The 15,330-nt window shown below is 51.9% G+C and overlaps 2 protein-coding genes across 2 annotated transcripts in view; both read left to right on the forward strand.

Moving 5' to 3' along the window:
• Positions 1-9,540: 9,540 nt before the first annotated feature.
• LOC146755917 (uncharacterized) lies at positions 9,541-12,456 on the forward strand. The gene is made up of 8 exons (XM_085525102.1): positions 9,541-9,635; positions 9,817-9,936; positions 10,463-10,586; positions 10,914-11,000; positions 11,084-11,188; positions 11,500-11,639; positions 11,817-11,884; positions 12,363-12,456. Exons 1-8 carry the CDS (start codon positions 9,582-9,584, stop codon positions 12,454-12,456), a joined length of 792 nt encoding a protein of 263 aa, XP_085381228.1. The 5' UTR covers positions 9,541-9,581.
• A 589-nt stretch (positions 12,457-13,045) lies between these two features.
• Positions 13,046-15,330, forward strand: part of LOC146755918 (obscurin-like) — a 54,347-nt gene continuing 52,062 nt past the window's right edge. Inside the window, exons 1-2 of the mRNA XM_085525103.1 lie at positions 13,046-13,193; positions 13,570-13,740. Coding sequence (XP_085381229.1) covers positions 13,046-13,193; positions 13,570-13,740 — 319 coding nt within the window. The remainder of the gene's footprint in view (positions 13,194-13,569; positions 13,741-15,330) is intronic.

Consider the following 15,330-nt stretch of genomic DNA (forward strand, 5'->3'; position numbering starts at 1 on the left):
TGTTCTCAGGGAAGAAGAGCATCTCAGGTGAGTGCACTGCAGCAATATCCTGCTCCATCTCCTACGGAGATCGAACACCAGCTCTGGGCACAGGGACCCAACGGCTCCTCACTCTGTCTGGCTCCAAAACGCTTCTTGGCTGTTCCTCCATCAGAATCTCCCAGCCAGTGTCTCCCCCTGCATCAGAAAGTCAAGACAAGCAAATAAAGTGGGTGCCATGGGAGTGGCCACCCAGCAAGCATGGGGACATGGAGGCACTGTTCTCTAAGGAACTGAGAGAGACCTGAAACCCAGCTGCCCTGGTCCTTATGGGTGACTTCAACATTGCAGATGTTAACTGACAGTAACACACAGCTATCTATTTTCCACACATATGTTTACAAACTGCACCAGAACAGAAGGAAGGGATGCCATGGAGCCTGGACAGGCTCAAGAAGTGAGGCCTCAGGAACAGGTAATTCAAATGATGTTGAAGGGAAAATCTTCCTTTCTTTTCTACCCCACTACAATGAAATCAATGGGTGAACTGGAAGAACAAAGAGCCCACTCCCACTTGTCCTGGGAGAGCAAAGCCGAGCACAGCATTACTATTTTTTCCAATCCCTTCATACTTGCTTTCAAAGGATAATTTTCCAGCAGTTATAGGAGCCAGATATATTTTAAACAGTTAGTAATGATGGAACATGATGCTACTGTACACATACAAATTAGTCTTGCTGGAGCCTCTCCCTGGATTTCAAGCAGGATCGCTGGTCTCTAACATCTCAGGATAAGGTTACAACCAGCACCATGGTTCACACGCTCATCGTTAAATGGAAAACAACGAGCACAAAATCATCTTAAGTGAAAGAACGAGTATTCCTCTGCAAAGCAGCGGTACACTGGAGATGGCTGAGCTTCCTGCATTACTGGCTTTCAGAGGAAGAAAATGACTAAAAATAGTAGCATGCGGTCAGAAACCATCATATCATATTAACAATAAATCAGGCAGAGTGAGCTAGGTGTGCATATATGCAGAAATCTTATTATAAGGTCTTAATCTGGGCTGGCTGGCAGCACGTATTACATGCTGACGGGAACAGCAGCAGCTCAGCCGTCACCTTACCCTGCGGCTGGGCAGAGAGCAGCGCTGGGATGCACTGCCCGGGAGAACAGGGAGGATGCACAGCTGGATGCACAGCTGGACGCACAGCTGGACGCACAGCTGGATGCACAGCTGGACGCACAGGTGCCTGTGAGGAGGGGGCTGTCTGCAGGGCAGGAAGGACTCACACCGCATTCCACTCCCCACCTGCAGGAAGGCTGTCAGCCAGGGAGCCAATGCAGGCTGTGCAGCCTCCAACTCACAATTTGGGGCAGTAATTAACTGGCAATTCGGGAAGTTACGTTGACAGTATTCTGTCTTAGGAGGCCAAGACAAAGAAATAGGGCAGAACCCACTGGTGGCAGGACGCAGTACTGCCTGGTGGGCAGATGCTTTGAGCTACACCCCACGCTCAAATCTTTGCTATCCTCCCCAAAGAGAAACACTCCTCTGAAGGAACACCTCCACCTGCACAGGAGCACACAGCCTCAGTTAAATAACATCCCCTTGACAACTGCAGCCCTTAAGGGCTTTTGCTTCTCTTGCTAATTTCAAGGATTCACAAGCACATCTTTTATGTGTTAGCTACTTTATAGTTGTAGATTGGTCTTCAAATGCTTCTGTGAAATCAAATGCTGTTATTTTGGCATATATCAATAAAAGCATCTCCTGGATTCCTATTCCAAGGGATCTGAGCCTTTTTTTGAAGAATGAGATGCTCTGCCCTTTAAATGCTCTCCATGAAGCAGGCCTGGTGCTATGGCAGAGCCAGGGCAGGCAGATGGGCTCTTCTCAGCCCTGACACAGCTCTGCCCCCGCACACCATGGATCACTGTAGAGGAGCACAAAGGGAGCACGGGCAGCTAACAGAGCTCTTCAAGGCAGCCTTGTGGTAAGTGGGGCTGACAGGGCAGGAGGTGCTACTCGAGTGCAGCAGATGAGACCGGACTGGGAGATGCCACTCATGAAGAGAATCAAAACATCACACAGGAGGAACGAAGCGATGCTGATGGTCAGAGAGGAGCTGGGACTGGGCAAGGGCATGCAAACATCGTGACTGCAATGAGAAGACTTGAGAGAAGGGAGCTGAGCACAAAGCAAAGATGAGCCCCAGGTCAGCTGCAACACAGTGTGAGGAGACAGACAGACGTGCTGCCATCTCCAGCCAACAGGATGTCACACAGGTGAACACGCAGGGTGATCACACCAGATAAATCCTACCATTGTCATTTTGAACAGTGCAACACTCCAATTCATGCTGAAGCCTTCCAGGAAAGCCACCTGCTATTGCAGCCCCACACGCCCAGGGATCAAACCAGGCACAGCCAAGTGTCACCCAAACCAGCTGCACACAGATCCCTCCATGGGGCACTCCAACCTGACCCTCCTCCAGCAGGCAGCGAGCAGAGCTCGGCTCGTGCCACCAACACAATGGAGACCAAAGGCAGGACTGGTTTCTATTAATACTTCAAAGGCACAGATATCTCATGGAGGCAGAAGTTACTTGGAGTAAAAGTCAATGCTGGCACAAGAACAAACCAGTAAAAACAGGCTGCAAGTTAAAAAAAAAAAGAAAGTGGAATTCAGGAGGAGGTCACTTTTAGAAGAGCAGACGCAAGAGGTTTAAGTAATGGCTTTAAGACAAAGCCTGATACATTTATGAAGCAGCTTCTGTAATGCAACTGCCTGCAGTGCTGAGGAATGGGCTGCTGAGTCAGCAGGTCCCTCCCAGTTCTGTGCTCCTACAAGTGGGTGCCATCCTAACACCCGCTACAGAGCAGGAAGAAAATTCCTATGCAAGGTCCTATGCATAAGCTGCAGATGTCACTAAATAGTGGGAGCTGCTGGCTCCCTGGAGTGTAGGGAGGCCTTGCAGTGAGAGCTTGACGAGTTAGTGGGATGTGCATTAGGCTCCACATGAGGATTAACAAGGGAAGTGCTGTACTCTGCACTGGGACAGGGCAGCCCCAGCTCTGTGCAATGACAGGAGCGGCACAACAGAGGTGCTATAAAGGAAGGGAAGAAGATCGCTCACCTGGAGCAGAAGATCTCGGATTCACATGGGAAAGCTGCACCAAGGGGGGATCTCCAGAAAGAGACCCTTGCCAGCAGCAGTCAGCCCCTAAATGGGCTCTAGGAGAGGTGCAGCCATTACCCTGCGCTCACACAATGCAAAGCAGGTGGAAGAACACGGCAATACTGAAAAGCTGACGCTGTTCCACAGCTTCAGTGTTTAGGAGGTCAAGGAAAAGAAATGTGACATTCTGAGCCCTGCAATCACAGACTGACTGCACTGCTTCATTTCAAGGGACTTCTGACTTCAGTGCTCTTGTCCGGGTGCTTCTGCTGCCCTATTTTAGAGCAAGTGGAAAATATTGAGTCACTCTGCAGTCAAAGTGTCCAGAAAAGCTTCGCTTTTGGCTGAGAGTATTTTGAAAGATACTGAATGCAACCATCCTGGGGAAATGAGTGGCAGAACATGGAGACAGAAACCTCTGCTTCAGAGGAAGGGAAATGAAGGCTGTGCAAGCTGCCCCAATGGAGCAGGACATGGCTGGGTGCACGCTTATGTAAAACAAGATCTGGTGGTTCTGCAGTAGCGGGAACAGGAGGATACGACACAACTTTTATGCCAGAGAATAACATCCACTGCTGGTTTCAGTTCACTTAACATCAATAAACTAACGATGTAATCAGACGCCCATGACATGATATTGCAATACAGGAACAAATTACTTTGTGATCACCGACTCCCAGCTCCCCAGCATTGCTGCAGCTGTTGAAATGATCATTGATACACGCAAAGAACTCAACAGCAAGGGATTGAACATCGCTCCTGGAGGTGGAACCCCCACTGAAGGTGGGGCTGGAAGCTGCAGACCCAGGACAGGCAAAGCACACAGCGCCGAGTGCTGCTCAGGGACGGAGATGGGCTTCCCCTGCTACAGAAGTGCAAGGCGTGCTCTGGTGGGGGGTGCATTTCTCTGCTTACAATGAGCTGATGAACAGCAGAATTCTCTGTAGCATAAGAGATTTTCACTTCCATAACACGTAATCCACTGCACAGGAAGAGGCACACAGGAAACTGCTGCAGGTAATGGTGTGCTTTGGTCACACACAAAGGGAATGACAGCTGTATCTCACACACGTGAGCTGATAGCAGAGGCTACACAGGGGGCAAAACCCATTTGTTCTCATAGAAGCACATTATCTATTCCTTTCTGCTAACAAGGCCCTATGCAGATACTTTTTTGCCCATTCAGCTCAGATGCACCTGAGGATGACAGAGTGCTTTTACATCTGCCAACAGCACCATGCTGTGGGTCTGAGCGTCCCTGCAGGACGTAAATGTTGTCACCACATCTGCTTCCAGGAGCAGGCACAGCAGGAAGCAGCACCCCCTGTACCTGGTAAACTGAGAGCAGAAAGATACGAGTCCAAAGATGCAGGATCCATCCATGGGGCTGTTCCACCCCACGCCCCGAGCCCCACTCCTCCCCAGCAGCAGCACATTTCCAAGTATTTAATTCTCAGAAGCTACAAAATACCGGCTTGTGGAATGAAGTCCCACACTTGGAATTGCTTTTCAATCCCTCCCTGCCTTCATATGAATTTGAAAAGATCAGCTGTAAGTTTTATTAACACATACTTAAAACTTAAGGCTACAACCCAAATTGACCAGCATTAGTACAGGGCGATAAATGTCCTGGGCTCACGTCCTCACCATCCAGCACCCAGAGCACCTCCATTGAAATACTGCACGGCGCTTTACTCTGGAGTCATGAAGGGATTTCATTTACCACATCTAAGCAAATCAAAACCCGACTCTGAGCAAGACTCCTGGGACGGAAAAAACCCTCTACTCTCCCAGTGTTAAAACACAGCCAATACAGACGCATACATTCCTTTCCCAGCAGCTTTGCAAAGACATGCTGATGACACGACAGCATTACACTTCTAGCGGTACCAATGTGTCCGGCACGTCGCAGACCGGCCCTGCTGGAGGCCGGAGCCGCCCGGCCGCGCCTATGGCCAGAAAGATGCCGGTGGTGTCGGCGGACTCGAGCGCTCAGTGCGGAGCAGCGCGCTCAGCTCAGCTCCTTTGTCCCCGCATGAGGCGCTGTGCCCCGATGCCGCCCGCTCCCAGCACCTGCCGCAGCCCCGGGGATCCGGGACCCGCAGCACCCGGGGAAAGGCCGCTGAGATCAGACAGGGAACCATCTCCAGGGCAGGGGAAGTACAGGGAAGACATCAACCATCTGAGGGCCGCGTTTAAACCCGAAACCGGCAGGAATCCTCCAGTCATCCCCGTGCAGCCGGTGTTCGAGCTCGGGGCAGCGCAGCAACGCGGAGCCATTCCCAGCTATTCCCAGCCATTCCCAGCTATTCCCAGCCATTCCCAGCCATTCCCCTTCCCCTCCGCACGGGCTGTGCGGAGCAGATGGAGCGGGGCCGGGAGCGCGGCCTGCGATGCGGGTACCGCCGCAGCACATCACATCACATCGTATCACATCATCACATCGCATCGCATCATATCATCGCATCACATTGCATCACATCCCCGGCCTTTGGCGCCGCGCACAAGATAGATGCTGGGCCCCGTTGGCGCTGGGCCGCTCTCACTCACCTCCTCGTCCTGTTTGCGCAGCACCTTCTCCCACTCGTACTGTGTGAGCAGCTGCTCATTGTCCTCCTGCAGCAGCTCCAGCTCCACCTCGTGCTCCTGGTTATCGGTCAGCACCGAGTCCAGGTTCTCCAGCACCGTCACCACCAGCGGCATCAGCTCCTTCACCACCTCCTCGTTGTAGCAGTGGATGAGCCGCTCGAACTCGCGGTAGATGCTGTTGGCCAGGCCCGACACCTGCTCCGACATCACCGACCCCGAGCAATAGTCGTTGCCCGGGTACCCCCCCACGCCGCCATCATCCAGCTGGATCTCCAGCATCGTGCCAGCCCCACAGCGATGCGCTGCGCCCCGCGTCGATCCGCTCCGTTCTGTTCCGATCCGCTCCGTTCCAATCCGCCGCTGCCGAGACCCACCGCGCTCTGCCCACCAACGGGACCCAATGAGCCGCGCGGCGCCGCCCCGACACCGAGACGCGGCGCTGAGCGGACGGAGCTGCAGCCGGGCGGGGTGGGGCGGAGCTGCGGCATCCCCGTGTGCGCCGTGCGGGCCGCGCTGCCGCCGTGTGCATGTATGGAGCCGCCAAGGGGCGGGGGGGGGGGAGTCACAGAACGATGCGGGGCCGGAACGAGCCGAGCTGGAGAGCGGCAGGGGAACACCGGGAACACACAACATAACACAACACAACAACACAACACAACAGCACAATACAGCCCGACCCCCAGCCCTGCACGCACCACCCAATCCCGGCGGCGGGGAGCCGAGTCCCATGAGCTCCGGCAGCGCGGGCCGATATAGGAGCGATATTTCTGGATGGGAGGAGTCAGGAGCTATAAGCTCATTTTGCAGCTCAATTAGTGATGCCCCAAACGCCTCCAGACCTGAACGTCTCTGCCCAGAGCCTGTGAAAACCAGGGCACTCCTGTGCGCCTGCATGTAACAGTAGTTTCAATGTAGGTAATGATCCTTCAAGGTGAAGTGCCTGCGGGTTCTGCAGCAAAAGGGTTTGATGGCCCCATTGAGGCGGGGATGGATCCAGAGAGAAAAACAGGGAAAACTGGCTGCCTGCCGTCCCCTTGGTCACCCCCATAGGACCCCACTGAGCTCCAGGCCCTTCTCAGCTCCATTGCTCCTCTCTGGACACACTCCAGGGTCTCAGAGTCCCTAATGCTCCGAAGAAACAATAAAGGAAGTTGTCCAAGGAGAGGTGAAAAGAACCTCATCGCTTATTCACTGCAGGGAAACATCTTCAGTTTGGGGGGTAAACGGAAGAGAAACGGCTGCATAAAATGACAGCTTACAAACAGGAGGAGGCTGTCAGGTGTCACGGTGTTATTAAAGGCCACAAGAGCACGAAGGGAAGGAGTGCAAGAGTGGGATTAGGGCAGGGGAGCTCCTGAGGGCTGCCAGCAGATCTGCAGCCTGCGTTCGATCTGTGTGAAACCCACATGGCACAGTTTGACTTCAGCACATTGGCACATCCTGAGCACAATGGAGTTATTGGTGCGAGGGCAGTGCCTGGGGGATCCCAGCTATTCCGTGCTGTGTAACAGCAGCAGAAAACAGCTGCAGAGAAACCTCAGAGTGCTCTGTGAGATCTCAGCTGCAGCTTATCTTGGGCTTTGGAGTCTGAGCACAGGGACAGCAGAAATCCATCTCCTGTCCTGCACTGAGCTGGGCCCAGCAGGGCAGGCAAACCAGGGCCTGATCTTTGGGAAGGCTCCTGACGTGGATGTGAGTTAGAGCTCAAAGATGAGTGTGATTCCACAATCATTATTGTCATCCTACAGACTCCACGTTACACAAAGCGGAAGGCACTTAAACCTGCCCTAAAAGCATCATTGCAGTGGGAATATCACATCTCACCCGTGATTCACGGCCTTAAGCCCTGCAAACACTCCATTCTATGTGATGTCATTATACCTATATTGCTAGCATGCTGTAGATTCGGTGCACGACGACTTTAAAAAGACACATTTAAGGCTTGTCTCACAGAAAGGAAGAAGTGACCATGAAATATTATTATTTCATCTGAGATGTACTTAGTTATGGAATGGAGCACTGATGAATCACGAGGCAGCTCTGCTCCGAGCATCGTGCAGAGGAGCTCATGGGCTTCTCTGGGACTGCAAACCTCCCTCTGAGGAATCTTAACTGCAAGAAACCTGGCCTGAAGGTTTGGTCCCCATTCCCAGTGTTGTGACAAGAGTCACCTCAGTTCTCTGTTACTTTACTTCAGATAACCCCACTGGGTGACCCTTGTGTTGGTCTCTTACAATTGGATCTAGGAGGTGCTGGCTGCCTGTGTTTATGATGAAAGAGCAGCAGTGATGTGGGTCTGTGTGAGGTCACAGTCATTGCTGGGTTGGGAGGGTTTGGCCCCCAGCTGTCGAGCAGAGCTGGTGCTCTGGTGAGCGTACTGCACACAGACACTGAGCTGTGAGCATTCCTTGTTGGAGATCATCCTTTGGGAGCCCACTGCAGGCACCGCTGCGGCGTGTGTGTGAGCTGGGCACAGCCCGGACTGACCAGGCCAATAAGGTGAGCTGGGTTTGGTGCTGGGCGGCTGCTGGAAGGAGTCTGAGCAGAACAGCTGGGCTGGGGAGGAGCTCCCAGCTCAATGGAGGCCCTTCCGAGTGGCTGTTTGCAGGGGAAATTGATTCCTTGTGAGATTCTGTCACACGTTTTGGTGAGGATGATGAACTGCCATTACTGCCCTGTGTGATGCTGCAGTGCAATGGAAAGCACAGCAGTGATAATGGGGTATCAAAGTCCTGGGCTGCAGCAGGTGAGGATAAGCCCGAGTGCAGCAGCTGTGGGGCACAGAAAGGAAGGAAAAAACTGCTGACCATTGGAAGGGCTCAGGCAGGCAGTGATCTCCAGTCAGACACCCTCACCTGCACTGCCAACCTTTCAGTGATGTCTGGGAGGGGTTTGCATGTGCCTGAGCTGCCCTGGGTTGGCCCTGCCATCCCACCAGGTGCTCAATCTCTGCTTCAAGCCGTGACTGAGCATCGCTGCTACAGCCCTGCAGAACTGCTGCTGGTCCCCAGCCTTTGTTTTAGACATTAGAAGGGAAGGAGAGCACAGACTTCATGGAGTGCAACTTGTGCTTTATTGACCCCCGGATCCAGCACATTTTTAACAGAACCCCCTGAAGTCCTGGTGAGATCCAGGTGCTGAGCTGGGCCGTGGGCTGTGCAGTGACATCACAAGCACAGTGATTTCACAAGCGCTGCCTGGGGCCACGGCTGCCACCAGTGAGTGCCAGAGCCGTGAGTGCTGCGCAGAGTGTGGACACGCTGTGTCAGCCCTCGTCCCAGCTGGCAGTGACGGTGGTGGTGGCTGCTGGTGCTACCTGCTCTCACTGACGGTGTTGCCCAGCCATTGCACTGGTGTGTTAGCTGGAAGGGAGGAGAACTGCAGCTGTGCCCGGGTAAGCCAGAACTGGAGGTTTCTCAAACGTGTGAGTGGTAGCGCTGCATCCACTGCAGCTGCAGCAAGGGTAGATGATGGAGTCCTTCTCATGGCAGGAACACAAAATGTATGCTGCAAGGTATATAACTGCTGGTGGGATGGAGAACAGCACTTGCTGGGGAAGTCATGGCACTTAGACACACATTGGTTCCAGAGCTGGCACAGTTCTTGCAATCAGCTGCTTCCAAGGCATTGCCCTCCTCGAGAGCCCAAACTGCATCAAAAGAAAGCTGGGAAAATGCTTATTCCTCATGATTCTTCCCTTGTAGGCACTTCCTGTAGGGTTCCGGTCCGAGAGGACTCTTTGGGGATCCAAGCAGTTCGAGCACAACCGTCTCTTTGCAAGAGCAGGGAATTCCTCTGGAGATAACCCAGACGGGCTCTAAGAATTTCACCATGTCTCAGCAAAGAGGCGACTGCTACTTCTACTTCTACTCCACCTGCACTAAGGTACGGTTGACTTTCTTCTGCCTGGGTTTTCTTCCATTTCCTCATGTTGAAGAGAAAGTGGTGGAGCAGGGGAGACCTGCTGGTGATGTTACCCTCATAGCGCTGCTAACAGCCTGGGCTAATGGCATGGACATGTTTCAGGCTGTGCTCTTATTTTCCTGTGGTTTCCTTGTGCTTGCAGGGAGACAGCTGCCCCTTCCGCCACTGTGAAGCGGCTCTGGGGAGCGAACGAGTCTGCAGACTGTGGATGGAGGGCGGCTGCTCGAGGAGTAACTGCAAGTTCCGTCACATGAGGATTGATGTGAGTGTTTGCCTAAAGATGTGCTTTCCAGCTTAGTCTACAACACCACTTTTCATGGCTGTGGTTGGGCTGAATGCACTTCTGCAGGCTGGATATGTTTGCTGTGAAAATCTTACTGGTTTCTGTTTCTAGAGGGGACTGGGAGGAGGTAAAGAAGGCAGAGAATTCAGTGCCTTAGGTATATCACAGCGGGAGATGTTTGCATTAGGAGCCAAAAGCATTTTCTCCCCAGATGCAAAAAGCTCGCATTGCTCAGCCTCCTAAAGCTGCTGGAGCTGGGTGGTAGGAGAGAGTGGCACTGCCCTCCTGCCAGCAGGGCTCGGTTGTGCCCTATCGGGCCTTCTCCATCCTGGATTTCTCCAGAGCAGTTCATTCTGGCTGCTTGGAGTAGTGAAAGGAGGGGCAGGAAATGAGGGTACAGAGCTAAGGCTCCACACAATGGTTTCTGATGGCTGTTGGAGCGCGGCATCTCCCTGCAGACCTGATGTGCCCGTTTCCATGGCCCTTTCTTTCCTTCTCTCTGCAGAAGCAGCGCAGTTTGATTCCCTGCTTCTGGGAGAACCAGCCCGGAGGCTGCCAGAAACCACACTGCGCCTTTCGTCACCTGAAGGAACGCGGTGGGAACAGACCAACTGCACTGCTGAGCCACAGTGAGTGTCCGATGGCGTGAAGCATGAAAGGCTCAATTCTGAATGTCAGTTCTGAGCGGGTGCGGGATGCATGTCACCATTCATTGGGGTGGCAGGGGAGAGTCGTGATAGTGAAATATCCGTCTGTGCTTTGGCTGTCAGAGCAGCGCTGGGCTTTTTCTGGAGTGAGGAAGATGCACTGCAGGTCTGTGCTGACTGCACAGCATTTGGGCAGCGGAAGGCAAATGTAACAAACAGTGCTTGAAAATGTGAAGCTTGTGGTTGACTGTGCTCAAACCTGCCCCCAAAGAGACGCTCATCAATCATTCCTTGTTTCTTTTCTGCCAGAAGTTGACACCAGTGGCCTTCCTCCAAAGAGCGGCCTTGCAAAAAGTCTGGGGAACCAGACAGAGGTTGACAAGGCACCAGAGAGAGGTACAGATACTCAACAGGCTCCTGGGTTTGATGCTCTGTTTTTCTACTGAGATCTGACTGTTCTTTCCCGGGACTCTTTGCAGTTGACATCCCAGTTTCCTCCCATGGCCCGGCTGGACTTAAACGCAAACGGTCGGAGGAGGAGAAGGGAAAAGCGGGGGAATCGCCCTGCAAGAAAAGAGTTAAAGGTGAGCACGAGGAACTCGTTACGGTGCCTCAGAAAAGCAGTGCTGTCATTTTGCATTGCTCTCTGTCAGACTTTTCCTTGCCCTGGATTATTACTGAGTGCAGCTATTGGGTTTCTTTGTTCCTTTGTACGCGTTGTTGGTACACAGAGATGACCGTGTGCAAAACATGGCTGAGAATCCCGGACAGGGCATTGCAATTCCACTGGCCAAATGTATTTAACTTTGTGGAAGGGTGGTGGGACTGATAAGAGAACTTGATCTCTCTTGAGGCGCAGCAAGACAGTACCAGCTCTCTCTTCCTTTTACTTTAGGTGGGCGCAGGGTCTCTGTGAGGCCCATTGATTGGAAAAACACCTTCCCCCCAACGCGGAGACAGAAACGAAAAGCAGCAGAAATTCATCCATCTGCTGCTGAGGACGCGGATGAGCCCCCAGCTAAAAAACTACCAATGGTAAGAGCAGTGGAAAAAGCAGTAGTGGATATGAAAGGTTTACATTGCCCTTGAAGAAAAGGAAGAAATTCCAAGTGTTCTACAGCTCTTCTGTTTTCCTTGAAGGCAGCAGATGTCTCACAAGGTACTTGTGGAAACTCTGACCTGTGCTTCATACTCTGTCTTGTTTCTTCCTAGGAGACTCTTGCTTCAGTCCCGCCCGAATACACCGTGCTCAGCACCGAAGTCATAAAGCTTCCAAGCAGGTGATGACCACAACTTGTTCTTCCTTAATGCCCTTTTCCCATCAGACAGAAGTTCTTTCACACTGGGGGAAAATGGGGTGTTTGAGATGTGTCATGGCATAATGCAACAAAGGAAGAGGTCATCTGAGATCATTGAAACTGCTTTGTCAAAACCTCTGCTGAGTTCATGGGGAAAAGTACCTCAGCCAGCAAGCAGGATTTTGCAGAGGAAGATTTCTTGACATGTTTACAGACAAAGCATTGAGGGTGGCAATGTGTTTCTGCTACAAAGCCCAGCCCCTGATTGCCAGACTCAAACTGCTCTACTTGAACAGATGAAAAAGGCACCTGCTGGTTTTCTTAACTCCAAAGGCAGCCGCAGGTTAATCAAATCACCATCCCTATGTGGGTGTGAGGGGCGGGAGGGTCAACTACAGACCTCAGAGCTGAAAGCACATCTCAGAAATGTCACGTAGATTGTTCTTTTCCTTCCCACAAGTCTGGAGCTGCTCCCAGGAAGCCATGCAGACCCCATGGCACAGCCAGAGGAATCCAACACTACATCATGTTCCTCACAAGGGGCAGAAAATTAGCAGCTGAGCTGCACAGGGGCGGGGGAAGCAGCCATCACTGAAGACAACAACCTTGAGGAGCTTCTGATGGAGCTCACAGAAGAACTGGAAGGAGAAACTGATGTGACGTTGAGGATGTGGATGAGCTCCTTCTGGACCTGTCCGACATGACGGCTTAACACCATCGCCTGATTGGACAGTTTAAAACAACAACAATTAAAACCAGCCCTGTTCCTTTCCAGCCCTGCTCCTTTTTGTTGTTACTCTGTGGGTATTTCTGAGACTCTGCACAGTCTTAAAGCCGAGTCAAAGCAGTGACAATCAGCACTGACTGCATCCTGTTCTGATCTCCTTGTGGCTCTGAGTTCAGGTCCTGCACCCGCCGCCAGCTCTGGGTGCTGCTTCAGCATCGAGGGCACAAAGCTCCTCTGTGGGCACAGAATGGCGTCCATCCAGGGCTGAAACTTCCTCCTTCCTTCACCCTCAGCAAAACTCTGCCTTGGGCCCAATGGGAGCTCTGCTGTTCTGATTCCTTGGGCAACCCTTTGAGAAGGCAGTAACAGTGGGCTCAATAACTGAGGCTGAAGCACAGCACTCAGGGCAGGGGCTCATGGGGGAACACAACGACGGGGGATTCAGGAGCTGGGGGCAAAGCCGCTGTGCAGGGAGCGGCCCCAGCAGCCGCCGTGGCTTCGTGGTACCCCGGTGGTCGGGGCCTGGGCGGCCTCTGGCGGCGGCATTGCTGGCACAGCCCTTACGTTCCTTTCCATTCCCTCCCGTTCCCCATCCCATCCCATCCCACCCCATCCCATCCCCATCCCATCTCTATCCCATCCCATCCCATCCCCATCCCCATCCCATCCCACCCCATCCATCCCATCCCATCCCACCCCATCCATCCCATCCCATCCCATCCCATCCCATCCCATCCCATCCCATCCCATCCCATCCCATCCCATCCCATCCCATCCCTTCCCATCCCATCCCATCCCCATCCCGTCCCTTTTCGTTCCTCCCCGCCCACCCAGCGGGGAGGATGCGGGATCATCTATGAAGGTGCGGGGCCGGGCAGAGCTGCGGGGTGTCCGTGCTGCAGGTGCCATTGCCATTGCTTTGCCCCATGTTTGGCTTTAGCGTCCTTCTACTCCATCGGATGGGATCGGACCGCACTCCGCCCGCAGCGCAGCGCACTGAACTCACCACACCAGGTCTCCGAGCCTCAGACTCACGGCCGCCATCTTACCGACACCGCACAATGCACCACAGGACAGCACAGCACCACGAGGGGCGGGGGTGGCGGAGACGGTGATTGGACAGTAGCGGTCACGTGGGCGGGAGGGCTGTCCTTCTTGCTGCATAATCAAGTTTCTGCCAGTCTGTTAGACTTCCCCACGTAGAAACCACTTGGGAGGTTTCACAGAAGGAGTGGATATCTCGCATTCAAATTTGGCTTCTTCAGGCTCAGTCACATCCTCATCACACAGCTCCTTTACTAGATTAATGGATTGCTCTTTAAGAAGGATGGAACAAGAGAAAGCAGATATTTAGAAAGAATGTAAAAAACTCTTACATTATCACCCTACTTACTCACGTCAGCATTACTGCACATGAACACTACACCTATCACCTCAAAATGCCTTAAAAAATCATTAAAAAATAATAGAAAGAAAGGAATGTTGTTAAGAAGTCAGACAATAAGACTGACAACCTGAAGAGAGCCCAGATCTTCTGATTCCCAGTTCAACATCCAAATCAAACCATGACCTTCCCATCCCAATATCAAACTCCTCGCATTACAAAATGGAAAAGAGGTTCAATGAAACACGAACACTGATAAATACTTTGGTTAAATACAGCAACTTAGCTCTGAACAACAAGTTTTCTCCTAGTAAAGGTCTCTGTAGCTCAAATGTAATGACTCAACTTAGGAGAAATTCCTTTTCCAGGATGTTCTTGCCCTTACCATTCTAACAGTGGCAAAGCTGGGGACTGAACTCTTGAGTAGTGTGCTAACTCAAATGTCTCCATTTTCTTTATCACACTTAACATCATATATATACCCTAACATTGTATATATTAAAAAAAACCCAAAACCTGTGCTCTTCTGAAACAGACAGAGAAAATGAAGAAAAAGTCAAGCTATGTTTTTTATCCCTCAACATTCAAACACAAATCTGAAGACTAAAGGTAGAAAATCAACCTCCTAAGAAAATAATCTGTTTTACTTAGCAAAAGTAAATCCCAAAAGACAAGCTGGAGATTTTGTGGGCACAAAGGTAGGTAGGTAGGAGTTTTTATTTTTGTCAAAGGTCCTGGTGGTGTTTAACTTCCTTGACATTAAAGCAAAGGATGTTAGCTGGTTTATAACATAATTTAAGCGAAATCATCATCAGAAGCATAGTTACCTTTAACTGTAAGATGGGCACGAGATTCTGCCCTTTATGCTACAAATTCGATTTCTGCTGCATCATTGACTTGGACACGTGTGTAAGTCAGCAAGTAGGTCTTTACTGAAGCAGAGAACCACAGAGTCACTAAGGCTGGAAAAGACCACTAAGGTCATCTAGTCCAACCTCCAACTCATCCCTACCAAACTGTGCTCTTGAGAGCAAACCCACAACTATACTTGGCTTCCTTGAGCAAAGAGTTCTGAGGCACATGGCCAGGCTGAGCATCACCCATCTGGTTTCACAGCATCACTGCCTGTTCTCTCATGTCAATGAAACCACCCATTCCCCCACATCCACATCCCCACCAAAGTGTAATCTAAACATGGCTTCTACAAGGACTGACCGAATGCGGCCACTGTCACCATTAAAGTACCTGAGACAGAAGGATCACACTCACTGTCAGACAAAACCCCTTTGGAGAGGTGAACTGACTGCTCTGTTCACC

The sequence above is a fragment of the Coturnix japonica genome, chromosome 29 (genome assembly GCF_054131305.1).
Source record: "Coturnix japonica strain WE chromosome 29, WE-NBRP24, whole genome shotgun sequence".
In the NCBI taxonomy this organism is placed as follows: Eukaryota; Metazoa; Chordata; class Aves; order Galliformes; family Phasianidae; genus Coturnix; species Coturnix japonica.